This window comes from Abramis brama (assembly GCF_963993115.1).
Source record: "Abramis brama genome assembly, chromosome: 6".
Taxonomy (NCBI): Eukaryota; Metazoa; Chordata; class Actinopteri; order Cypriniformes; family Leuciscidae; genus Abramis; species Abramis brama.
In genome coordinates this window covers 37265634-37293180 of record NC_139968.1, presented here as the reverse complement: position 1 = coordinate 37293180, position 27547 = coordinate 37265634, and the positions used below count along the sequence as shown (strand labels likewise).

At 37.4% G+C, this 27547-nt stretch overlaps 3 protein-coding genes across 5 annotated transcripts in view; 2 read left to right on the top strand and 1 right to left on the bottom strand.

The window, feature by feature from the left end:
• The window catches only part of LOC311085924 (uncharacterized protein), a gene marked incomplete at its 5' end in the record, with an annotated part of 115741 nt that overhangs the window by 68117 nt on the left and 20077 nt on the right, over positions 1 to 27547 (top strand). The window lies entirely within an intron of this gene.
• LOC311084867 (uncharacterized protein) lies at positions 1876 to 9041 on the bottom strand. Of its 2 annotated transcripts, none has more exons than XM_084117161.1 (6): positions 8767 to 9041; positions 5810 to 6208; positions 4832 to 4897; positions 4126 to 4245; positions 2989 to 3038; positions 1876 to 2784 (listed from the first exon to the last, which is right to left on the bottom strand). In XM_084117161.1, exons 1-6 carry the CDS (start codon positions 8807 to 8809, stop codon positions 2758 to 2760), a joined length of 705 nt encoding a protein of 234 aa, XP_083973287.1. In that variant the 5' UTR covers positions 8810 to 9041; the 3' UTR covers positions 1876 to 2757. The 2 variants fall into 2 exon arrangements, with proteins under 2 accessions (XP_083973287.1, XP_083973288.1); XM_084117162.1 differs by having other exon boundaries at positions 1877 to 2784; positions 2989 to 3035; positions 8767 to 9023.
• On the top strand, positions 8603 to 15126 carry LOC311084850 (SLAM family member 5-like). 2 transcript variants are annotated; one of them, XM_084117135.1, is made up of 6 exons: positions 8603 to 8786; positions 10121 to 10444; positions 10642 to 10932; positions 11034 to 11159; positions 11873 to 11940; positions 12178 to 15126. In XM_084117135.1, the coding sequence occupies exons 2-6, from the start codon at positions 10162 to 10164 to the stop codon at positions 12286 to 12288; spliced, it is 879 nt and encodes a 292-aa protein (XP_083973261.1). In that variant the 5' UTR covers positions 8603 to 8786; positions 10121 to 10161; the 3' UTR covers positions 12289 to 15126. The 2 variants fall into 2 exon arrangements, with proteins under 2 accessions (XP_083973261.1, XP_083973260.1); XM_084117134.1 differs by lacking the exon at positions 8603 to 8786 and adding an exon at positions 9711 to 9789 and having other exon boundaries at positions 12178 to 15094.

Genomic DNA, 27547 nt, shown 5'->3' with positions numbered 1-27547 from the left:
TAAACTTGTGAGGTAACGCAGCGCTGTTTCATTGGTATAACATTACACTAGCACACTAAACTGCATTTGAATGTGTTGAAATGAATGTGTTAGTTTTTCTGTATGAGACTAGCAGTAAGCTAGATCAACATTAGAATAACATACAGATCATATTCTGACATTTTGTCATTGTTGAACTATATAACATTGATTAGTTTTATGTAAATGTGCTCACCTGTTTAATAAAGTACATGTAGGAGCGGTCGAAGTCTCGGACGTGGAGCTCTCGTTTATATACTGTCTATGGGAGCTCTAACGTTAGTCATCTCGAAAACACCGCGCTGATATTGATTCTCGTTTTAGTTCTCCTTTTTTATCCAAAGTCTGCTTGCCATGGTCCATAATGTTTGAACGAAACAACAACAGCGTGCAAATAGACATTGCGAACTCCACAGTTGTCTGCGTCTGTCGCTTTGGTTAATCAGAGGGCTCTGCTCATAGCTCTGGTTACCATGGCAGTACGAGCGGAAATCATAGGCGGAAACCAGGGACAACGCGGATATGACTGCGACCAGAGCCATAGAGAGAGATTAACCAATTGAAACAATGGACCTTTTTCACAAACTGTAATGGCGCTTTTTAACGGGCATCAGCATTGTAAATACAGCAAATTTTTGTATGATTTTTTTTTTTTTTGCATGTACATTTATAACACTATATTAGTGTTCTCGATCTCGGACTCAAGTACAACTCATCGTGGTACTGGATGCATTTTTACTCGGACTTGAATTCTCTTTCGACTCAACTTATTGTGCTTCTACACACCTAAATACACACAAAGTTGTCAAAATGCCTGTCTCTGTGAGTAGGCCCTACTCACATAAACACAGTCAGTCATGTCTTATGTAAACGTCAACAGTTGAGAGAATATCGGAAATGTCTGTATATTAGATCCATGCATTAGATCTTAAAGTGACAGCACTTTATTTTTTTTTATATAAAAAAAAAACAGGCAGTATCTGATGTGACCACCATTTGCCTCACACAGTGCAAGTCACATCAACATGCAGTAACAGAGCAATAACCAGCCGCTGTTCTTCTGATCAATGATGTTCAATAACAGAGTAGATAACACTGAATTTGTCCAGTTATTTTGAATCTGTTTTATTTTGTCTACTGTAAGTCTATTAGTCTACTATAAAACTATTCTGGAAATATTTAGAAATCTATATTAATGATATTCATATCCATGTTAGAAATGTGTGCATTTTTAGTGCTTTATGTATTTTTTCTCTCTTTCTGGCAGCTAATGTAAATAATGTGATTATGTTATTTTGTGGCATTGAATAATAATAATAATAATAATAATAATAATAATAATAAAACATCCAATAGATATCACAATAATTGTGAGTTTTAATCTATAATAGTGATTTACAGGTCTGCATTTTAGATGCTTTTCTCCAAAGTGAGTATGTTGGGTCCATCTGGAGGCCAATACAAGAATTTATCAATATTTCATTTAAGTGCTATCCATTTTATATTTCTATGCTATGTTTCTTATTTTACGTTTAATTGGTTTGCACATTTTCACTTTGCTTTGTTTTAATTGTACGGAACAAAAGCTGCAAACGCTGTATAAACACAAATGTAGAAATATCTGTAATGCCAATAAAACAACAGTCTTTCTTTTTATTGAAGTCGTTGTATAACAATAAAATATTCAGACTTAAAGATTCTGCTAAGTTTGTCTGGACCAACTAATGCAATCCATGATGAATAAATATGTTTAAAATATACAACTATTATTACATAATGGCTTGATTATTTTAATTATTGAATTAAATAGAAATACACTAAACACAATTCAATAATAAAAACACGAGCAACAACATGCCACAGGAAATCTGAAGAGTTTTTTATTTATTATAGACATTACATTGTAGTGTTTCCTCTTGGATAAATATGATAATACAGTGTAAACAGTGACAGTGTAATTTCTGTTTTGGATGTGTTTATCACATTCATCTTCTCCATATTTCACAATCTAGCAGCCGTCTTCATGAATCACAACATTACAAACTTTGATTTGAAGCAAAATAAAACAGAAAAGACTGAGCTGAGGTAAGAGGCCACATATATGAGACAATGAACACATGTAATATTTCTGAACAGTGACTTCATGTCTTTTTCTGATGGTATAACTAGTGACCACATGCATTAATATTCATCTGACACTTATTATAATAACTCCTGTGATAAAGTGAATGTGATGCTCATCTGTTGATGTGAATAAAAACGTCTGCTAAATGACTAAATGTAAATGTGGAGTGAGTGACTGTCACATTTAACATGAGGTTTATTAAATATTCTTAGTTAGTGTTATAATATCAAAGCAAAAGCAATGGAAATTACTGCTCAAAACATCATCCTGTGATTTTACTAAATCTTAGTTAGTGTTATAATATCAGCCCAAAAGCAAAGGACAATTACTGCTCATAACATCATCCTGTGATTTTACCCACATTTAAATTAAGAAAATATCCCTCAAAAACAATAAAATATCCAGCAGAACCACACAATCATTAGATTGAAGAGCAAGCATTGCACAGAACGAGGGAAATAATGAATACATATATCTATCTATATATATATAAATGAATAAATAATTATCCAAGAAAATAAAACACAACTTTGTCATTACTTTCAGTGCTTTGTCAGTATTTTTCAATGGTAATAATGTTAAAGTAGTCGGACACTGATCCTGCTGGGATCCTCTCAAATCACACAATCTGTATTTTTATTCTGCAGAGAGAGAGAGAGAGAGAGAGAGAGAGAGAGAGAGAGAGAGAGAGAGAGAGAGAGAGAGAGAGAGAATCAGCACATCTGTCATCTATCAGTGAATTGGATTCTGGTAAATGAGTTGATTTGCCATTAGGATGAGTTTGTCAGTGCAGGGGAAATCAAACACAGATCTCTGAAGTAAAGTAGTTCAGTACAGTATCTTACCTCATCTTTTTCCAGTTCTTCGTAAAGTCCTTTGGTTTTCTCCCTGTCTGCTTTAAAAAAAACAATCACATACACAAAATTAAACACTCAGAATGGGATATTGTACACACACACACACACACACACACACACACACACACATATATATACTGTAAACAAAAATGTGTGTCCCACTCTCCCCAACTCACAAAACGTATCCAGTGTTGGGGTAACATCACACGTAACATGAGTTACATAATCAGATTACTTTGTCAAGTAACTTTTTTTTCCCCATTTATTGACAGACAGCTCTCCTGTCCTCATGTTGAGAGAAATCATGAGTAATGGAGAGGCGTCTTTGACCTTCTATGATCCAATTGACTTAAGATTAACATCACATTTGTGTTGAATTTTTTCATTTTTATAATTAAACTTTCTTCTCCTGCCTCCAATTCTTCTGTAATCCAGAATGGCAGCACAGCTGTGAGGTTTGAGCGGCGCCCTCTACTGTACAGGTGTGAATTTGCATTTACATTTACAGCCTGAGGATTATTCATTTCACTTTTGATGTGAAAGGGCCTTTACATTTGCCAAAAATTACAAAACCAACCCAGCAAGCCCAGCCCAGGTGAGAAAAAGTAATGCAAAAGTGATGTAGTGCATTACTTTCCAGAAAAAGTTACTAAATAATGTTGCTATTGATTACCTTGGAATGTCGAGACTGACCAATCAGAATCTAGTATTCCAGAGAGCAGTGTAATAATTGTGTGTGAAACACATAGGGCCAGATAACAGCTTGTGGCAGTGCAAACCTTTCGGCGTTAAAAACTTCTGTCAGGATTTACCAAAGACACGCAGTAAAAAGTGGTTATTTTTCCAGCTTACCCTCCCGATGCAAATTTATGAAAAAAGAGTATTTAAATGAATCCCCCCCCCCCAAAAAAAAAAAACCACTTTAATTTGCGCAGATCTTGGTGGATTGCATTGGTCATTATGGAAATGATCCGGGTGTGTCTGTGTTCTTTTATTTGTGTATCGAACTTTCCACTCACATCTGCACTTTTTTTGGAATTGTGTTCTCACACTAATTTGCCCTGTTTAGTAAATCTGGCCCCATAATGTTTTCCTCTCACTATAGTATCCGTAGATAACACTTACCCTTTCTAGAGCTCCTGTGGCGATAGTAAATCACACCAGCAACTGCAGACACCAGCAGCAGAGCAACAGCACTTATTACTGTGATAACAGCTGGAAACACACCTGAATACACACCTGAATCTGAAGACAAGCAGCCATTAGTGTGTGAGAATATGACTGTGTGTTTATACAATATGCTTTGGATATATTCTCTATGGACATTATATCTCTATGGACACTTTTACATTGTAATGTGGAAGGCTTACTCCTCTATTCCAATGTGAAATAATCCCATAACAGTTTATGAAATTTGTGTATGTTACCAAATACTTTTTCCAAAGGAGAATTAGAGATTAACTTCCCCTGTTTACAACTAAACTATCTGTGCTTCAAATCGATGCATAAGAGATGCCTTTTCGCTGTCTGTGACCCCTAACATCTGTCATCATGAACTTTACATATGTTTGATCAGCTGCATGTTTCTGTTTGCCTTTCCAGTAGCATGTATCCATCAGCATTATTAATTATTTCTGATATATTATAAATAGGTTTTTAAGATAGTTTGACAAACAATATTTATAGATATTTGAAATGTGTTTAAAAGAACAACAGCAATATCGTTTTAAGTGAACTATAAAGTCAAGCTCCCTTAAGAACAGTGCATAAATAAACTGTATTACATGTTATGCAATATATTAACAGATAAAAAAAAAGGAAGAAAACATACTCAAGTTAAACTCCCGCTTCTCCAAACGGGGTTCTGCAGTGGTTTCGTCTTGATCAGACAGAGAAGCTGGAAAACACAAGCAATAAAAAATAAAGCAATACGAAAGAACACATGACTTGATGTGTTTGATGTAATCTTTTGATTAAAGATTACAAAGACATATTAATGTTGGATTGTTTGTAGGATCACAGGATTTTAGTAATGTCATATTTAATGTATATAAACGTCAGAGTCATCAAAAATACAGTTTTTATGTTGATGAACTATTCAATTTACAGCTGTCACAGTTCTGTTTTAGTTTAATTTTCATGGACTTTTTGTGTTTTTGTACATGAAACTTTATAATACATCATGGAAGATGGAAAATTTGAATAGATGTGTAATATTAAATATTCAGAATATAAAAATATCTGTTTCAACAGATACACCATAACATAACTTATGACAAATACACCATAACAGACAGTTCTGCATGCCATTCTCTCTGATATATTTAAGAGACTTTAACACATCCTCTATGGTTCACATTATGGCAGGGAGAAGATGAAGAAGGAGCAGAGATTTCCAGAACGAAGGTTTTTAATCCAAGAATAAACACAGAGCAGTCCAAGCGGAGCGACAGTGTGCTCGAACACACACACACATGCTCTTGTACAAACACTAACACATTCAACACCGACCACAGAGAATGAATGGGGAGGAACTTAAATACACAGAGGAATCAAACTATAGGAATAATCAGTGTCTATAGAAACTCATGAGTCGCGGGATATAAAGAAAAAAGAAACATGTTGAAACTTGAAAGTGAAAACAAAAATAAAAGTCCATGAAAATGAAACTAAACAGAAATGTGACAACATCATGCCAATGGCATTGATTGTGGTTTTATATCATCTATTTTTCTAATAGATCATTTTATTTCTTAAAAAAAAAGCTTATTGAGTGACTTATTGATGAAAATAACATCGAGTGACTCACCGCTGACGGTCACACTGAATATTTTGATGGTGTCATCATGAGAGCTGCTGATTTTTCTGGTGATTTTTGTGCTGTCACACTTCCGGTTTCTGTTCAAGATTTGCCTTTTGCCTGAACTTTCACTTCTGATCAGCTCTGCTTCATAACGTCCAGCATGTTCAGATCTGATGTTTGTGATGGTCAGAGATCCAGTCTCATAGTCCACCTCCAGTCTGTCTCTGAATCTCCCGTCTTCTCCATCATATAAACAGCTCGTATTGCGATGTCCGTTGATCAGAGCTATGCGAGTGTCTTCAAAATACCACAGCATCTTGTCACGTTGTTGTTTGGTAACACCAGTCTTTAGAGTAACAGAATCTCCCTCCATCACAGACACTGACACTTCATCACCAAACACACCTGAGGACACATTTAAACAATTAGGCAACTTGTGTCTGTGTGTGTGTACAGGTTTCACCACATAAAAATATAAACCTGAAATCAGCTACATTGTGTAGACCAGCAAACCATCCCCATGAGGACAACAGATCAATAAACATAATAAAACAAACAAAGCATGAGCACCCTTAGTTAATATTGTAAAAACTCCATATTAACTAAACAATGTCAAATGTTTCTATTTACAGTGTGTTTTTGCAGCGGTGAGCAATGTAGCCAATCACAGACATGTTTGTTGATCTCTTAAACGCAGTGGCCAATCAGAGGTGTTTAATTTAGTCAAAATGTCAGTACCACTCAAAAACGCCAGAGTTTTTGTTCATTACTATGCACAGCGAATCCTCTCAATATAATAAACGAAGTATAGACACGATGTAAATAAGAGATTCATTGTGCAGTGTAGACAGCTTCATTTGTTATAATGGAACTTGTGAGATCGAGATGAGTAACAGCTTTGTAGTAGGAATGCACCGAAATTTCGGCCGACGAAATGGCATTTTCGGTTTTTGGTCGAAAGAAAAAAAAGCCTGAAAATATAAGCCGGAAATATGCCGCGCTGCCCCTCCGTGTTCAGCGATCAGGTTTCACTCTGGTTCAGCATGTTTTGCGAGCGGCTCCACTTCCGAAGATGCACATGTTCAAAGTGACTGCAGTGTTTCACTGTGTGTGTGCTGTGCTTTCCGGTCCATGTGTGCGCTGCGCAAGTTCTCTGGACTTGTTTCTGTTTGCAATAGCTTATGGCACTTTTCCACTGCATGGTACGGTACGGCACGGTTCGGTACAGCACACTTTGGCGCTTTTCCTCTGCATGGTACGTTACGGTACGGCTCGCTTCGGCACCCTTTAAATGGTACCACCTCTGTTGAGGTTCTAAGCGTACCGTACCGATACTAAAATGTGACGTGAAAACACTGCAGATCACTGATTGGTCAGACAGAATCGTCACTACCAGCGTCATTGTATTTGCAACACAAGGCACCAAACCTGCTAGATTTAAATAGCCAATAACAGCCACCGCTGTAGCACCTGTTTTTAAACACTTGCTTGACTTGCTTGAAGAAAAAAGAAAAAAAAGAAATGGCTGAATCGTGGTCAGAGAACGAAGTGCAGACGTTACTCTCGTTGGTTGTCGCAACTATAACAATCAGTCTATAATCCCACCCACTTTGAAGCGGCACTAACTGCAGTGGAAAAGCAAACCGAGCTCATGCCAAGCTGAGTCGTACCACGCAGTGGAAAAGCGAAGCAAGCCGAACCGTACCGTACCGAGCCGTACTATGCAGTGGAAAAGCGCCACTAGTCTCAGCCTCAGACGTCTCGCCCACGAACCGTTGGATGACCATCTGATGCATATGGCACACTTTTCTGGAAACACTTCAGGAGTTTTGAAGTCCCGATCTGATTGGTTGAATTCGGGAGACGTGTGTGTCGCGTTCTTTAACGGTCCACCTGGAAACAAATACCGTGACGCCTAAACCCGTCATGGAACAAGAAAGCCATTGTGTTTACAACCGTGACTATGAGCGCTTATCTGGATCAACTAAACGCTGGATTTTCAAAAAATATGAATATCGTGGCTTCATCGTTGCAGTAAACTTGCACTTCTTGAATGAATTTATTTGCACGCCGGCCTTTTATTGTGGGGAGATTAACATATTGTCACGCCCCTAAACATGACACAGAACCAAAACAAACTGTGATTGGTTGCGTTACATGTCAGTCAAATGTCCTCTTGGACAAGAAAAGCTGCGATAGAGTCCAGACCTTCTGCCGTCAGTCTGAAGATCTGGCTATGCGAGACTAGCAATAGCCCTACTGTGCTGTAACATAGTGTGTATAACAGTGCTGGGCAACGCTAGTAAAATTGGATATCTCATTCACTGATCCACTCCCTGCTATCTGCTCACATGCTCTGATAATAATAGCTTTGTGGAACTGTGCATTATTTTAATAACTGGTCAAAAAAATAATCAATTAAATGTTTCAATTGTAATCAATTAAAACATATAATTAACTACATGTTAAATCTGATTATGTTGCATAGAACTGAATGAAGAATAATATATTGATATATAGATATGAAAATATTGATATTTAATATTTTAATATAGGCCTATTTTATGTCCAATGTTTGTGTTATTTTAAACAAATGTGTGTCTATTTTAGTGGCTTTTTTAAATTTTTTTATTCAGATTCAGTAAAATTATTGAATTTAAAAAGTCTAATAATAATAGAATGTTACAAAAAAAACCTAGTATAAAATAAGAAATGAATAGTAAATATTTAAAGGTCATTTTCGGTTTCGGTTTTCGGCCAAGTGCATCCAGAATTTTCGGGTTTTTTTTTTTTTTTTTTGACGGCGACTCCTTTCGCCTGTCCGGAAGAGGAAGAACTAGAAATTGCCTGTTTAAAACAGTGACAAGTACAATACAATGTAAGGTTTTAGATATTATTTTTAAATAACATTCATCGGTGAAAAGGGAAAGCATTAAACGACAAAATCAAATAGTCTGTCTTACCATCGAGCAAAACGCACAGAGTGAGTACAAACCAGCGTCCCATCTTTTCATCTGCGGTGTTTCTCTGTTGCTATAGAGTCTGTCTTTCTTCCTGCCTCACAAAAACGCCCTCAATAATATGATATTTAGTGTAAATATAAATTTCGGATAATAAATACACGACCTGTTTAATATTTATTCACATCAAATTACAATAATCACTATTTCTTAGACAAAATGAAATAGCCTACTGCATTTAATTCTCGTCAGGCGAAAGCGAAAGTAAAAAGAAATCCGCGTAAATCCCCGTCCAGCCCAGGGGCGGGATATCGTCAACTTAACCCACATACCATTATTTTCTACACAATATCTTGTGAGACGTAATTAGGAAGTCTCTTTGAATAAGCTACACATTCCATTTAAATAGACCCAACTACAAAAAGCCACAGTGTTTTTCCTTAGCAGAAAATGAATGTGAATCAGAGAATGCCTGTGACGCAGTATAGGCTATATATTATTCATAGTGAAACTGCAGTAGTCTATAGGCCTGAACTAACATTGACTCACTCCACGCAAAGCACCATTTCAATTGAAATAAGATGAATCCATCACTGATTTTAGGGACACATTCTAATAAGTCAAAGCCAGGATTCATGCATTCCCCTATTCATGAACTTTTAAGTTTATGGACGCTTCTTTTTAACCACAACACAATGTAATGTATAATTCAAAATTCAGGTAAGGCCTTTGAAAAATCAGTAAGAACATTAAGTATTAAAAAATGTATTGTTAATATACGTGGTCTTTCAGTAATGGGTGGTCAGGTTGTGTTGGAGGATATGAGGATTCACACAGACACACACACACACACACACACACACACACACACACACACACACACACACACACACACATTAGATTATCTCACTTCTGCTGTGTCGAAGCAGTCTGTTCTCAGACACTTCCAGCGTTCACATCTTATAGTGCTCAGAGAAATGGTTCATGCTGTCGTTCTGTTCTGCTTGTGTTTGTGCAAACTGGCTGGTAAGTAATAAATGTGTTTTATATGTTTGTATATACTGATTTAGTTCATGCTTTAGTTTTTATACAGAGTAATAACATGGAGATGCATTTGCTATTATTTTCAGATATTTTGAAATTGAACAAGTATTATTAATTTTGGTTTGGATTCAGGACTATCATCTGAATAACTTTAGGGACAGATTCAGATTCCTTTAACTTTTCTCATTTTTAGCTTTTATGTTCATTTATTTGTTCTTTCGTTTGGCATCTTCTGTTCTTCATTTTACTTTTACATAATACTGATCCTAAGTAAACCAACAAAGTTATTTAGGACCCTTAATCTGTTCTTCAGGAGTGTTTGCTGATTCAGATGAACTAAAGTCAGTGTCAGTGATGGAGGGAGATTCAGTCACTCTAAACTCTGATCTTACTGAAATAATGGATGAAGATCTGATTCTGTGGAGGTTTGGAAATTACACTTTAATAGCTGAAGTCAATTTAATGGATGACAGCATCACTGTATATGATGATGTTCTTGATGGGAGATTCAGAGACAGACTGAAGCTGGACGATCAAACTGGATCTCTGACCATCACAAACACCACAACTGAACATGCTGGAGATTATAAAATACAGATGAGCAGTGTGATCAAGAGTTTCAGTCTCACTGTCTTTGGTGAGCTAAATCATTTTTACACACTTATTTTTGACTTTCCTTTTCAGCCCATTGGATACTTTCATTTTGAGCAGTCTATTGTTTGTGAATGACATCACAAACTCTCTCTCTCTCAACATATTAAAACACTGTAAAAAAAAAAAAAAAAAAAAGATTTATTCTGTATGATTTATTCTGATTTATTCTAATCTTTTCAGCTTGTCTGCCTGTTCCTGTCATCATCAGTAACTCTTCACACTGTTCTTCATCATCATCATTATGTTCATTGGTGTGTTCATCAGTGTTGAATGTGAGTGATGCGACTCTCTCCTGGTACAAAGGAATCAGTGTATTGTCCAGCATCAGTGTGTGTGATCTCAGCATCAGTCTCTCTCTACCTCTGGAGGTGGAATATCAGGATAAAAACACCTACAGCTGTGTGCTGAACAATCCCATCAGCAACCAGACCACACATCTGGACATCAACACACTCTGTCACACATGTGCAGGTACCACAGCACTGATGATAGATGTGTGTGTTTACTGACCTGATCTCTGTCTTCTGTTGTAGATCAGACTGATGCATTCACTTCTTTCTTTATCATTACAGCACCGGACACACAGTCTTCTTCACACTCTCCAGTGTCTCTGATAGTGTTGATCTCTGCTGGATCTCTGATGATAGTTACTGGGATCTTCTGCATCTGCAAGAAATGTAGAAAAACTGATCAAGAAGGCAAGTGTTTGGCATCTATCTATAAAATGACCCTGGCCAGTGCTTTTTACTCGTCTCACTTTCTGCAAAACACTTTCTGCATTTCTCAAACTGCATCAAAACAAGAATTTCACTTACCATGGTACATGTTAGTGGTGTGACAATAAAAGTGATTTGAAGACAGACATGCAAATCTGCATTAATGTAATGATACAATAACAATACTACATGTGTAAAAGATGCAGCACTCAGCTGGTGTTTTTTTAAAATTAATTTCTAGAATAGCAGTGACTATATAGAGCTTGGTTATGTGAGACTATAGTTTGAATGAATCCCTTTTCTTTGCATGACACATCAACATTACAGTACAAAACGGCTCTTATTATCCTGAACATTGTATAAGCATTCATTTAATGTGTCATTGAACGGACAAGAGGCTCTCAGGAGCGCATGTAATCATCACATCCTTTTCATTTCCCGCAAAAAAGGTTTCAAGTTCTTCACATACAGGCTTTTATAGACAAACAGGAAGTCAGGAAAAGTCTTGTTTTTAAGTTTCGTTACAAGCTATTCACACTTTGGCAATAAAAAGTGATAAATAGGCCTATATTAAAAATCTTATATATGGCCTTTTAATGCTGCAACTTTGACAGCCATGATAATAACACATACAGTATGTTTTGAAAAAAAACACACATATTTGTTTAATGTATCTTGTATTATTGTTGAAACAGATCAGACTCTTGAAAAAGAGATCATATACTCTGAGCCAACGTTCATCGAAAGAAATGCACATAACACGGTAAGATAATTTATTCCTAAGTTATGTTGTACATCTCTGTATAAATTTAGTAGGCAGTCAAATGTATGTATGCTTGTACAGTGTCATGATACAAAAGAAAACACAATAGCACCATAGAAAATAAATAAAAGCCAATAGATCATCATTCAATGCAAGATATATCCCACAATCCCAAAATCTATCATCAGAAAAAAATCTATTTTTTTATTATTGTATTTTTATTTATTTTTTTTACAGAATTGTATAGAGGAAGATCAAGTGGAGTATGCACCAATCGCCATAAGATCATTTTCTCCTGCAACAACCTTTACAACTCCTGCTGACAAGTTCTTTAAAACTTGCATGTAGCACCTAAAGCCCCGTTCACACCGGCAGCGAATACAGCCGCCTACTATCTCTCGACAAACAACAAACGAACATTTTTGGATCCGTTTTCAGACGAGAATAGTGCGAGGCTAGAATTACCAGTATTTTTCCACTAAAATTTTATTTTATTCTTCAAACACTATTTCTGTAAAATGGATGGCTATAATCATGTAAAAAAATGGTTAAATAATTATTTAGAGCCTTTCATGTTTAACCCTTACAGTCGCAAATTCTAAAGATGCTTTTTTAAAATGTTTAACTTATTTTATCTTGAGCGCCACCTTTTTAGATCCCGGTCTCGTGCGTGAGACCCTGCAGAGACAGGAGCGCAACGGACAAACACATCCGTCTACAGTGCATTTACAGAAACAAAAAAATGGAAAAGTAGCTTAGTGGAATGGAAAACTGTATCTGTGTGAATGGCCCCATCAATAGATGTGTTTGACTTCAGACCGATCGCAGTCTGATATAATTTTGAGACTTGAGATGCAAGAGCGATTCGTGATTACGGTCTTGTGCACACTGCAAGTGCACATGAAGTGTGCCATTTGGGACAGGGCCACAGTTGTTTCATGATTGGTCGAATTCACCGAAGACAATGATCACATGTGACACATAGGCTGAGTCCGAAATCGAAAACTCTCTTGTATGTACTTCACGACCACTGAAAAAGTACATTATGTAGCCTATAGTATGAATGTAATCTGGACGCACTACATTTGCCATGTTGTCATTATCATGTGATCTACCAGCGTCAGTTGCATCGCTTCACTTCCATTCATTAATCCTCTCCCGTGGCCTCATGGGATATTAAAGTGTCCATCATATGCACACCTCACATTCTCACCGGGACAAGCAAATCATCCGGGTGTAAGGCCCGTGAAATTGGTCCAATGGAGGTTTTCCAATAACACAGGGAAGGTTATCACGTGTTCTGTCCTTACTCATTCAAAGTATTGGTTGGTTAAATTTACAATACATTTAGTTATGTATTCTCTCGTTAATTCATCTGACTCCATAAATGAAAGGTTTTAATAATATCTGTGCCTCACTAAAAGTGAGTGGACGTTTGACTATTCTGTTTAACTCTTCAATGGAAATAATATCAAAGTCAGTTAGAATAATCAAATGTAACAATTTATTATGTCAGGTAAATGTATCATGCCAATTTCATAATCAATTCAAAGATAATCGATACAAAACATCAAATTCTCTGGAATAAAGAAAAGATGCAAACCCAACATAAGAAATACATGAGGCTGAGAGATCTCGGTCTCTCAGCCTCACGGGCCATCTGAAGTACAGAAAAGGCCCCGATCTCCCTGCTGCAATTCCTTAAATAGACAAGCCTTTTACCTGGAAACATGTAACAATAGAAATTTGCATGCAGTGGTCGCATCTTCATGGGGGTGTGGGACTATTTGCTTAGAGACCACCTTCCTTTGTAAATCAGTTATCCATAAGCTCTTAAAAACCTTATTACCTTTTGTTTTATCTATCTGGATATGAGATATCTGTACCAGTCGCACTGTGACATTTTAAATGATACCAAACATGAAAATACTCTGTGATAATCATTCACATTAAACTATACATTTTCTTGGGTGATTTCAGGTGATCGTCTGAGCTTGAGAGAGGGGTGAGGGGAGAGGGAAAGAGATGTAGATTAGGATGACTCGGAGGTGAGACTTTCGTCTCGATGGTGCACGAGGGCCAGTTCAAATGCTAATCTCCAGAGAGGTCCTTTTGTCCTCTCAGGGCCTGGCCACCCCCAAAACAGACTGTTTGGGGAATTTCCTAATTTATCAATTCTTACAGTTTTCCCTCCTTGACTCCGTGGGTCAAATTCAAATGAGCTCCTATGGAGTCACTGATAAACGTCTGTTGTCATTCTTGAGATGTCACCCAAAAATTGTCTTTTCAATGTTAGCATCTGTAGAATCTTGCAGAGGGCTGTGTTCACCTGCAGAACACCTGGTCTCACCAGGTGTATGTTGCTTGAGTCCAGCAGGTGGATGAAAGCTTTCAGGTTCTCTTCCTGTGATGCGAGCAAAATTCGTAGAGTCAATCTGGACCTTTGTAACTTGTTCAGTTGGCGTGTCATTCCACCATGGAGAAACTTCTGCTTCTCTGGCACCTTCTCCACGATGATGATCTGACCCTTCTTGACCAATCCTGTCACCTCCAGCGGTGCGGTTGTCTGGGCAGACCTCAGTGGATGAAGGGGTTCTCCTTAGTTCACACTGCTTTGTGTGAAAAGCTTGAGACACCTGAAAAGCATCTTAAATGTCCACTTCACGATTGAGCACTTATGAACTTGAAGTCGTATGGAAATGCATGGGAACACATAATGCAACAAAACAAAATCATGTCATGCCTAATATAAAATATCATGTTCATGTCAGCAAGTGCGAATGGTACATCTGGTCTCAAATGTTTCTCAGGGTCATGTAGGATGGTCTCATTTTTAAATATCCAATTCTTCACTACCACTGTGATGTTAAATGGTAGTGGAATTTAAATATTCGTGATCTGAATTATTCAAAGGAAATGCAGCAAGAGGTCGGTGTAACCTAAATAAATAACAGCAATAATAATATTCAATATAATAATCACTTTGTTCATGAATCCTCCAATGCAAGCCACCTATGCAGATCTAAGAAGTGACTTGGAACATGTTTAAGCATATAAGAATGGAGATTGTTCATTCATTGAATTAGTCAATGGAAATGCAGAAATCAAAATAAGTTTCAGAAATGTTTTTCTGAACTATTTAAAGGAAATCAAAATGAGTTTCAGAAATGTTTTTCTGAACTATTCAAAGGAAATCAAAATAAGTTTCAGAAATTAAAATAAACATAAGTTTCAGCAACAGTGTTGTGTGTGTGTGTGTGTGTGTATGTGTGTTTGTGTTGGTGAGAAAGAGAGTGTGTTTGTGTGTGTGTGAGAGAGAGAGAGCTGGCTAAGTCACAGTCGATGACAGGGTTAAATTGTAAATTTTGTAATTGATTGAAGTGCTCACACTTCAGATCTATCCGTTTTTATGATATTTCTGTTATTAGTGGTAAGTTGAGAAATCAGGGGCCCTCTGATTTTCCAACCACCTTAATAACAATCAGAAAGTTTGAACATTTTGAAATTTTATAGCAGGTCTGTCTCTGCTTTATGCTTTGCATCATTGACTTGTGACTGTAGTCATTCATATGTATATTTCAGTGTTGTCCAATGAGTTGGCAGTGTGTTGTGAATAGCGTATGCTATGTGTGTCTCTTTTAGATTGTCATGACCAACCTATGTGTGTGAAGCTATCTGGATCTGTTTGTGTGAAGATGATACGTCTTCGTATGTTGTGTAGTGTTTAGTTGTGAGGGTATAGTGATGGAGGTGTGTGTTCAGTGTTCACTTCTAGGAGATGGGTGGAATCTAATCTATAACAATTGTGTTGCAAATTTAGTTCCAGTTCTAAACTGGGAGGCCATATTAACGCAGTGATGTACTATTGTGAGATGAATGGCCTCTTGAAGTGTCTTTTCACCCATCTCCCGAGTCTCAGGTTATGTTCTATCAATTCCGCTGCCCTGGATTTGCTCCAGGTGGGCTCCTGCCCCTCCTGGCATCCTTCTTCTGAGGAATTTGCAGGAGTAAGCCTGAGACATAAAACAGAGAAGAGCGAACCACAGACAATTCCAATATTTCACAAACATTAAATTCAGACGTGTGGAATTCTTTTACTTGTTCCATTATCATGTCAATTGCAATTTTAATTCCAGATGTCACATGAAACCGAGTTTCATTGACCACGTCTGAATTGTTGCTGTTGTCTCAGTGTGTTGTGACACCTGAAGCTACTTTTTCAGTTCAGCCTTCAGTCTGCTGCATGTGCAATGCTCATTGCTTTCTCTCATTACAGCCAGATCTCTGGGTTGTCTGGTTAGCATTTTCCTGTTTATGGTGTCGTTCACACATTTTAGTTATTGCAGATATTTTTTTTTTGACCTGCAAAAAACTGTGGTACTTCTGTCTCCTGTTTAGCATTTCACACCCTCCTTGTAAATTTAGTTCTCTGATTAGATTACATTTTAGTTGTTGCACAATTTGGTTTGCTATTACCTGTGCCACAATTCTAGCCGTGTTTTCTAACGGTGAGAAATAAAGGCATACCCCTCCCCTTTTTTGGCACTGGGTAGCACTCAAATAAAATTCTGTTTCAGAAATTCAATTTTAATGACGAAAGTCACACTTCTCCAATTATTGTCCTGCTCGGCGAGTGTAATATAATGTTTATTATAATTCAAGTTATAATAAAATTATATTCTTTAACAATACAAGTCAAATTATATTGTTTTCGGTCTCTGAAGAGTCTCTGGAACAACTTAACGCATGGTCAAATCTCAGCTTGTTCTCATGTCAATACATTTGAATATTAAAAGGCTTTTTGGCTCAGGGCTGATAAGATGTACATTCGCTGTTTTTCTTTTTTCCTTTGCTAGGTTTCAAATACCTTTTCTTCTCATTTAGTCTTTTTAAATGGCCATTTTAACGTTTGGTTATTCTATTTACTCTTACTTTATATTTTTCCGTTTATAGATAAGGAAACTATATCACTTTGCAGTCCTTCCCAAGGATGCACGACACAAGTGGCCAGTCCCGAAGATCAGGAGCAGAGGCAGTTGGCTAATTCTCTAGGATTTTGCCGAACACGCGCAACAATCAAAGAGATTTTTCATAGCCCCCTTGGATGACCTTCAGGAACTTAATTCAATCGTTTTACTTTAGTAGGTTTTGGCTCTGGATTAATCAAGCCTGTACATTTATCTAAAGTAACATTAAATTAGAACAGAAGACATCGGAACACATCCACCCACCCAAGTCGCCAGCAAACTCCCTGATATCAGCTGTTAGCCGTCGCTAACCTCTGACGCAAACTTGTGGAAATATACGAATCCGTTAATCTATTTTGGAAAAAACAAATCTCAGAGTAATTCAGAATACATTCAAACATAACAATATTTAGTTCTCCAACGCCTTAAATATAAAAAGGTTTTTGTTTCAGGATTAATGAGATGCGTTCACTGTTTCTGATTTTCAGATTTCTTTGTTTTGTGATTTACATTGTGGCCACATGGCAATCCTATGCTCCTGTTAGGAGACAAACAAATTCAACAAACACACTTGATATTTAATCCAGTTTACACAAGACACGTGGCCTAGCATGCATGGCATCTACAACCTTTTACCTAAGTGTTTTCTACAACACTTACAGTAAAGCAATCTTGTGTTTTTAAAGAATAAACTCAACTAGCCTATGTGCACATTTTCGTAGCACAAACAACTATAAAGTGTGTTCTAGCACAATGTGTTAAGCACAACTACAAATTTGAAAATCCAAACAGAATATGCATCGCTCAGAATAGTATCCTCGAATATTTGAACAGCTTGACATCAAAATCAGGATGCGCGTGATCATAGCTAGTTATAACGGCGCCTTTTTATACTTGTATTACCCCAGCGTGTTACAATGTTTTAGAGTTTATTCTGCCATCGTTTTTACAGACTCGCCACATTTAACAGCTCCTGTCAGTTGTGTTGGATATATTTTAGAGATTACTCTGCCATCGTTTTTACAGTCTCGCCATATCCCCAACCACCTAACAGTGATAACCAAGCAAAATTTTCTAATTTTCCCGAATTTTTGACTAGATAGCATATCAAATACTTTAGAGGTTTACTTTTCAGAGGAACTGAAATAAGCCAAATTAAATTGAATATCTTAATTTAATTCCATCGATGTAAAAGTTTAAGCTTTTAAATTCAATATAGAGTTTGTCAAGATTAGTTTTGGTTTGGTATAGGATATTGCCTATCAGTAAGCCAGTGACACAAACCAACACAGCATGGCTTTAGCATTTAGCAATAGCCTTGAGCGTTTTGAAAACAGCATGGACAATAGCATTTAGCATTAGCCTTGAGCGCAGCATGGACAATAGCATTTAGCATTAGCCTTGAGCGTTTTGAAAGCAACATGGACAATAGCATTTAGCATTATCTTTGATATTTGAGTTTTAGCCTGTACATCATATCATCCTGTTTTCCCCAAATTTTCTTTCCATAAACAATGCATCGATCTGCCTTTTTATTTATAAAATCACGTGTTTTCCGATTGTTTACAAACGTAGATTTTTCTTTCTCTGTTTCTTGTTAGTTTGCTCATTCTCTTCACGTGTTGCTGGTTTGTTTAACAAGCCCAGATACAACAATGGCCGGAAAACATGCGGCTGATTTTAAAACTTTTTAGGCTTTACTTTTTTTCAGCTCTTCATCGAGTTATTAATTATTTAGAAGATGTTATTCTTATTTTAGGTTTTGCTTCCTGTTGCTTAGGCAAAACAAGGAGATCTTTAAAATCTAATCATTCTTCATCTGGCTGCCGCATCACGCTTCTAAACAAAGGGTTTTAATTCCGACCGGTAAACAATGCAAACATTTCTTCAACACTTCTAAAAATGCAAAGAAAATTGACTTACCACAACCGTGAAAGAAAGAGAAGATGTTCAAGACTCTTGTTGATATTAAAGTCCCAATACTTGCCGGAAAGGACGTTTCTCGTGAATCTGTTTTGATCTGTTTTGAGATCACGGCTCGAGGTCACCATTTTGTAAGGCCCGTGAAATTGGTCCAATGGAGGTTTTCCAATAACACAGGGAAGGTTATCACGTGTTCTGTCCTTACTCATTCAAAGTATTGGTTGGTTAAATTTACAATACATTTAGTTATGTATTCTCTCGTTAATTCATCTGACTCCATAAATGAAAGGTTTTAATAATATCTGTGCCTCACTAAAAGTGAGTGGACGTTTGACTATTCTGTTTAACTCTTCAATGGAAATAATATCAAAGTCAGTTAGAATAATCAAATGTAACAATTTATTATGTCAGGTAAATGTATCATGCCAATTTCATAATCAATTCAAAGATAATCGATACAAAACATCAAATTCTCTGGAATAAAGAAAAGATGCAAACCCAACATAAGAAATACATGAGGCTGAGAGATCTCGGTCTCTCAGCCTCACGGGCCATCTGAAGTACAGAAAAGGCCCCGATCTCCCTGCTGCAATTCCTTAAATAGACAAGCCTTTTACCTGGAAACATGTAACAATAGAAATTTGCATGCAGTGGTCGCATCTTCATGGGGGTGTGGGACTATTTGCTTAGAGACCACCTTCCTTTGTAAATCAGTTATCCATAAGCTCTTAAAAACCTTATTACCTTTTGTTTTATCTATCTGGATATGAGATATCTGTACCAGTCGCACTGTGACATTTTAAATGATACCAAACATGAAAATACTCTGTGATAATCATTCACATTAAACTATACATTTTCTTGGGTGATTTCAGGTGATCGTCTGAGCTTGAGAGAGGGGTGAGGGGAGAGGGAAAGAGATGTAGATTAGGATGACTCGGAGGTGAGACTTTCGTCTCGATGGTGCACGAGGGCCAGTTCAAATGCTAATCTCCAGAGAGGTCCTTTTGTCCTCTCAGGGCCTGGCCACCCCCAAAACAGACTGTTTGGGGAATTTCCTAATTTATCAATTCTTACACGGGTATTAGTGCCTTCTCTTATATGAGTACTGTGAATTCAGACATACTTATTTTGTCACATACTGTTGTTTTGCCTAGTATAGAATTGGGAAATATGCGATTTCGGACGCAGCCAATTTTTTACAACAGTAAAAACTCTTTTCATGTAGCCTAATCTTAATGTAATATTGAGTCATGTTTATCAAAATAAAACTGATAAAAAATAAAGTACCACTTTATTGGTGTTCAAATAGTATAGTCTTATGTTGAACTTTATTCTTGTACATACATGCGCTGTATTAACCAATACACAAAGTACTGAATGAAATCTGAGATGTCTGTGTATTTGACAAACAGGCTTTTGCATCTAATCTGTGATAAAATAGCCTACGCAAAACGTCTCTACAGGAAGCAGAAGGTGTTTGACTTCAACTCTCTGTTTTCAATTCCTCCCCAAATGAAACGGCAAATCTCACCGGTTGAATCCAGCAGGAGTCGAACACACCTAATGTTGATTTGGCTAAAACAATGAGGAAACTTGTGACTTAGTTGCGGTCAGATGACTCCTGGAGTTTGAGGATCTGGTCCACTAACAGCTCAGTATTAGAGTCACATTGAAACCTGTGGTTGGATATATTTACTGCTGAGCTGTACACAAATTGTGGTTTGACTTGTTGGGTGGATAAACAGCTTGTTCATGAGAATGTGTGTACCGCTGGATTTGTGTGCTTGACGTCTGTTTGTGTCTGTGTGTCGGAGGTGTGAACAGCTTGTGGTTGAAGGGCTTTTCCATTCCTGCTCATATGAAGCTCATAGTCGACACACTACAGCTTCACTACAAAATGCTGAACCCATCAATAAAGTCTGACAGATAAAAGATTCTCTAAGATATGTTAGTGTGAAGCTGAGCATGTGAAATGTGAAAATATCATGTGTAATCAATACTTATTAATTATCAGTAGCCTACTTGTACACGCTCTTCTCCATGACCTCACATATAGTCATGGCAGATAAGCAGTGCTAGTTTCAGAGGTTATTTCTAACTCCAGTGTACGAGAAACCGAGTTCTAAGCAGATCTATTATTGACATCACACTTTTTTTATAAAGTTCATATCCTGTTTTTTTTTTCTTCTGTCAATGTCTGGGGACTTTAAGAATAAACAATTTATAATTGTTGCAATGTTGAAATAAATTCTGATGTTCAGAGTATTTAATAATTTCTTTAGTTTTCATCAGTCTCGGTAGTACGGAAGAGGATTAGGGCCAGGCAATAATAAAAAAATAAAACCATCTCGAGATTAAAGTCATTATAATGCGAGATTAAACTCGTTAAATTTCGAGAAAAAAAGTCGAAATATAATCTTGAGAATAAACTCATTAAATATCGAGAATAAAGTCGTTGTGTTGTGAGAAAAAACTCGTTAAATTTCGAGAAAAAAAGTCGAAATACAATCTCGAGAATAAACTCATTAAATATCGAGAATAAAGTCGTTGTGTTGCGAAAAAAAACTCGAAATACAATCTTGAGAATAAACTCATTAAATTTCGAGAATAAAGTCGTTGTGTTTCGAGAAAAAAAGTCGAAATGAAATGTAGAGAATAACGCATTCGATCAGTGTTCATTGCATAGCCTACTGATATCAACCTCATCGAGGTTTCGTGGTTTCCCAGGATACCATAAGACACATTATTAATCGTTGTTGGTTGTGTACGCCTCCATCCACAGAATGTAACGACTGTAACCATCTATACAGCCATTAATGGCAATGCTGTACGGTTTTAGTTTATCATAGCTGTCCATATGCCAGAGTGTATTTGGGCCAGCGCAAGTGGCGTCTTCTCAAGCGTCTCCTTCGTCGAAATTCCACACCTTAGGATCAACAAGTTTAATAATGCGTCTTATGGTATCCTGAGAAACCACGAAATCTCCATGAATTTCATGTTGGACAAAAGCGAGTACATCGCGCAAATTGGACTGATTTTTTCTTCTAAAAACACCTAGCCGACCTAGACCTAATGTTCTATTCTTTGTTACTGAAAGAAAGTGAAAAATATAGATTGTCTAAGTGATCTAACTCTGCCATGTCCTGAATCAGGTTATGCAATGAATACTGATCAAATGCGTTATTCTCTAACGTTACACTTCATTTCGACTTTTTTTCTCGAAACACAACGACATTTTTCTCGAAATTTAACGAGTTTTTTCTCGAAACACAACGACTTTATTCTCAATATTTAATGAGTTTATTCTCAAGATTGTATTTTGACTTTTTTTTCTTTTTTTCTCTCATTGAATGGATGAGAGTTTAATCTCGCATTATAATGAGTTTAATTTCGAGATGGTTTTATTTTTTTGTATTATTGCCTGGCCCTAATCCTCTTCCGTACGGGAGTAACTAAATGTAAGGCTTGTTCGACTTCATGCAGCTCTGCGCAGACCGATCGGCGGCTGACTTAAAGCAGTGCATGCCGGTTAGAAATTTTGTCCGACTTGATACAGTGCCGACGCCATGTGACTGTGACGTATGCCATCAAAGTACCGCGAGTGCAATTCGAGAGTAGCCGGAGAACTCAGCCAGCGCAGCTTCTCAAGAGCGGCTGCACTGGGCTGCAGGAGCTCTGATGACGACACTGCTGTTCCACGATTGGCCGGATTCACTGCATGACAACGATCACGTGTGTTTCGTGTTTATTCGAAAACCTTTAGTTCCTCTAAAGCTCTCAAATCAGTTTATTATAACAGTGAACACTCTTTTCATGTCGTTGTCATGTTATATTGTGTCATGTTTATCAAATTAAAACTGCTTAAAAAACGTAGACTCCACTTCATTGATAGTAGCTTATGTTGAACTTTATTCTTGTTCAAACAGATGCTGGATGAAGCAGTAGGCTACATAATGTATTGAATCAAAATGTCTCTGAAACATCTGTGCATTATTTGGCAAATATTGCATTTATTTCACTGCAGCTGTGGTAAAGTATGCAAACACCACGTGAGCGGTCACTACGGGAACCAGAAAGTGTCCGACTTCACGTCTCCGTTTGCAGCTCCTCCCCGCCTGCACGCGGCTACTCTCGCCGATCGGTTACATCCAGCCGCAGCCGATGTCGAACACACCTGTAGGCTATAAATTTGGCAGACAATTTTCTGCGCTGCTGTCCACAGGCAAAAAGCATCTATATAAACTGGACACAGCGACCCCATTGGATTCAACGGAGACAAGTGAAGTCAATTAGAAGCAGTAACTTCCTGATGGTCGAGCGTACTGCGCAGACTCGAACTGAGCTTGACGACGTAGATGTGACGTGAGCAACCCGTCTGTCTTCTAGCAGCTGTGCCAAGCGAAATCTCAATCATTCCCTTCTGAATCTTGCAGAGACGGAGAGTGTGAGTAGAAGCTGTCCATGAGCTAGGAGCAGGAGTAACTTTTTCTAAGTATTTTGATTAATTACTTTGTCACTTTGCCTCCACGTCCCCCCTATTGCGCGCGAGCTTCTCCTCCTGTCCATACGGTAATTATTTACTGTGCGACAGAGAGTCGCGTGGGTATGACGCAATCGTTAGCCTATTTTTACAAAAACCGCATACGGGGCCATACCCAGATAGCAATTACATGTGGGCCACATGTGGGTATTATGTGGCACATATGGCCTAGATGTGGCATGGCTGAACAGATATGGGCCAAATTGTAGCCATATTTGTTTTGCCATAACTTTAAAATCTGCGGGAAATGCTCTCTTGGTTCACAACTGATTTTGAGGTATATGGCCCAGATAACAACAAACACACGAGAACCATATGTGGTTGAGCTATGGCACACAGTGAGAAACACCGACTTGTGGTAAACATTTGGCTTATACGTGGAAAAACGCAGGAATCCTGAAATTAAGTGCGGCAAACATCCACCGTTCCACACCTCAGGTTGCTGCATCTTCCCTCCTATTGGTTGAGAGATTACGGCGCGAGTTTGACTGCGATGCTGGCCAGCTGACGCCATTTCTGCTTTCCTCACGACTGTGTACATTCAGGTAAGTGATGTTTTGGCATTAAGGTCATATAATTGAAATATGCAGCATTATGTGTCAATATTGCATGTTATTATGCGTTTAGTTATTCGTTTCATCGAGGAAGGGGTTGAACTAGCTAATATTTTCCTCAGTTTACTGCTATAACTTACAATAAAGTTCAGTTCGCTGGTTTGCCATTTTAAATTAAGATGTTTTTGTTTGTAAATCAACAGCACACTGTCGTACACATATAAAATAGTATAGTTTGTCATGTAGTAGCCTATTTGTGAATTAAGGCGACGTGGTCCAATGTCGGTGTTACTGTTTGTCAAAAAACCTTAATCCTAATTTGTGTTCACAATCATTCAACTAATAATAACATAAAAATGCCAAGAATAAACACATTAATGCATGTGCATTATTGTATGTATCTTTTTATTTAACTCTGAAATGATATTCTCAGACTTTTCCCTCTTTAAAATTAAAGTTGTAACGTTAGGCTATTAGTGTCGTCACAATACCAAAATTATGACTTTCGATACAATACCCGATTAAAATACCTTGTTAACATGAACTAATAATGAACTGCACTTCTACAGCATATATTAATATGTGTTAATGTTAATTTAAACATTTACTAACACATTCAAATCAAAAATTGTACTTGTTAACTTTAGTATGCACTGTGAACTAACATGAACAAACAATGAATTGCTGTTTCTGTTAACTATCAATTAATTGAACGGCCATTCACTGCCATTATAAAGCTTGGAAGAGGCAGGACATTTTTATAATTACTCTGATTTCTAACGATAGAGATTATATACCATGCTATAGTATACATAGACTGTAAAAAAAGATGGACGACGCCCCTTCGCTCTCTTCCATTGATGAGAACTGAAGCCGCCAGTGTCCCGATATGGCGCTGACATATTGGAACTTGAGTCTGCGCAGTAGCGATCTCGGGACCAGACCTGCGCAGTAGTGAGCAGGAAGTAAAGCCGCGAAATCAACGCTCCGCCCTCACTCTCGCAGAATGCACTCAGGGAGAGTGGATTCTGCACACTTTTTTAAAAATTGATTGTATTTACTTTATTTTAACAAGCCTCTTGTCATACTGCAATCTCCTCAGTCCTCCGAAGATCCCGAAAAAATGTCCGTTGGTGCTTCAGTGACTACTTCGCTCAGAGAACCTGTCAATCACAGCTGTCAATCATGACGTTACACCACCGCATCACGTAACTAACTAAAAAACAACTTATTTTTGAAACAGACACTTGAACTCACATCAGCGTGATAAAAACGACAGCAAATGAAAGAAACCACGTTTGGAAAAAAGATATTTGAAGTGTATTTTATTTGTTTACTTGGTCTCACGTCCCGTTGAATAACACGGGGAGGCGGGGCTTATGACCTATACTAGGACCAGTCACCGGGGGGCGATCGAGACGTTTTGGCTTCACTTTTCAGGGTTTGTGCGGCACGCTTGATAGTATACTGTCATACCGCCCAGCCCTAATGTGGGTGGGGCAATGACAATAATTTCCATTTTAAAAACTTAGAAAATATGGCTTCAGATGGAGTAAGTAATGGTTTATAGTTCATTTTTGAATATTAAAGCACTTTCATTTTAGGGTGGTCTATTTAAATGCATATTTCAACCACTTACACAATGTTTTCTTTTCCTATCAGATTACCTATCTGGGTCTGGTTGGTGGCTTTGACCTGGATAACACCGTGTGGACAGTGCTGAAAGCCACTTTTACAACTGCTGCGGCACGTTATGAATTGGAGAGTTCAGTCTATGGGAAAATTGGTGTCCAACGCCTGGTCGTAAAGGAAGTTGTCATTGGTGAGACCTTTTTTAGAAGTCACTTTTATTTGTATAGCACTTTGCACAATACACAACTTTTCAAAACCGCTTTACAGAACATTGTATTTTTTTTTCTGTTATCTCAGTAATAGTAATAGTCACAAATTCATGGTTCAGAGCTTAAAGAGCATCTTGCAGGTTAGAAGACCCAACAAGTCAATGTATAGAAAAATAATGTAAGAACTAGATTTTCTTTAAAAATTTTTTATAAATGCACTACAGTGGCTTCTGGAGTCGTTTTTGTGAGAAAATTTTACTTCCGCATCTGAAAATGGGCGTGACGGGCGTGACGTAGCACGAGGGAGAGCGGTCGATTCAAACAACAGGGAAAAGTGGATTGCAATGACATTTCGGACGCTGAGGAAATTGTTGACGGACCAACAGTTTTTGCAAGCTCCACAAACACATAAATTTACCATGACGATGATAAATTGAAATACAAAAACTAGTGAAAACACACTGACTCACGACCGCTCTTACTGAATACCAACCTATTCTGCACTGAGCTGCGGCAGAGCACAGCACACGTCTCCCTCGTGTGACGTAAAATGACGCGATGTTGAAAAAAAGCGGTTTGTACGAGCAGTCAACTTTATCTACTAAATTGGTGTCCTTATGTCGTTTTAAAACATTTTAAATCCTGCATTATCTTTTCATATGGTATTTTCATACACGGTTATATATTAATTTAGTTTTTTTTTTTACCTGCAAGATGCTCTTTAAAGGGATGGTTCGGAGTAAAATCAACCTATAGGGTCATTTGCACCATGAGATCGAGCCAAAGTCTCATACCAGCGCATGCCTATAACTATCTGTATTTAGTTCATTATCACTGTGTATTTAAAGTGTTAGTTCACCCAAAAATTAAACTTCTGTCAGTAATTACTCACCCATGTTGTTCCAACCCCGTAAGAGTTTTGTTCATCTTCGGAACACAAATTAAGATATTTATGATGAAATCTGAGATCTGTCTCACTCCTCCATATGCTTCTCTGTTATTGAAACTTGCCAGCCCAAAAGGTTAGTAAAGACATTGTTAAAATAGTCCAAGAATACAGTGGCTGAACCTTAAGTTTATCAAGTGTCGAAAATACTTTTTGTGCGCAAAACAAGCAAAAATAACGACTTTATTCAACTCTTCATTTTCCTCTAAGTGAGTTCACGTAGTGTAACAGCGCAGCGCTTCTGTGTTGTACGTCAGAACGTAGGCTCACGATTGGCCAGCATCCCACATGACCAGCGTCGGCCAATAGTGAGTCTACGCTCTGACGTACAACACAGAAGTTGGAAAAACTTGAGGGTAATTACAGACAGAATTTTCATTTTTGGGCGAACTAACCCTTTATGTTCCTCCTTGCATTCAGTACTTGGCCCATTATTGTTTGTGTGTTTCTGCTTCCAAATTGTCTCGCATCATTGCGGATTATCTTGAGTTTATTTTGTGTTAGTAAAAACACTTCTTTTTGTAGACTCTGTCTTTGGACTAAAACATGACATTAATGCTATCTGTGTTGGTGTGTTTTTACATTAGAGTGTGCATGTCTTTAAAAAAAAAAAAAAGCAGAATACATGCAGTGCTGTAAATTTTAACCAGTTGGTGCAAAAGTATTCTAAAAATCTAAATAATTTGGAAGGAAGGAATTATGGAATTATGGATTATGGTATAATTCTGGCCCACATATTGAAAAATACAATTTGCAATTCCTTTTGAGAATTTACTGGAAAAAAACTTTCATACAGTGGTAATTCAGAGGTGTTTAATTTGTTAATAATTGCA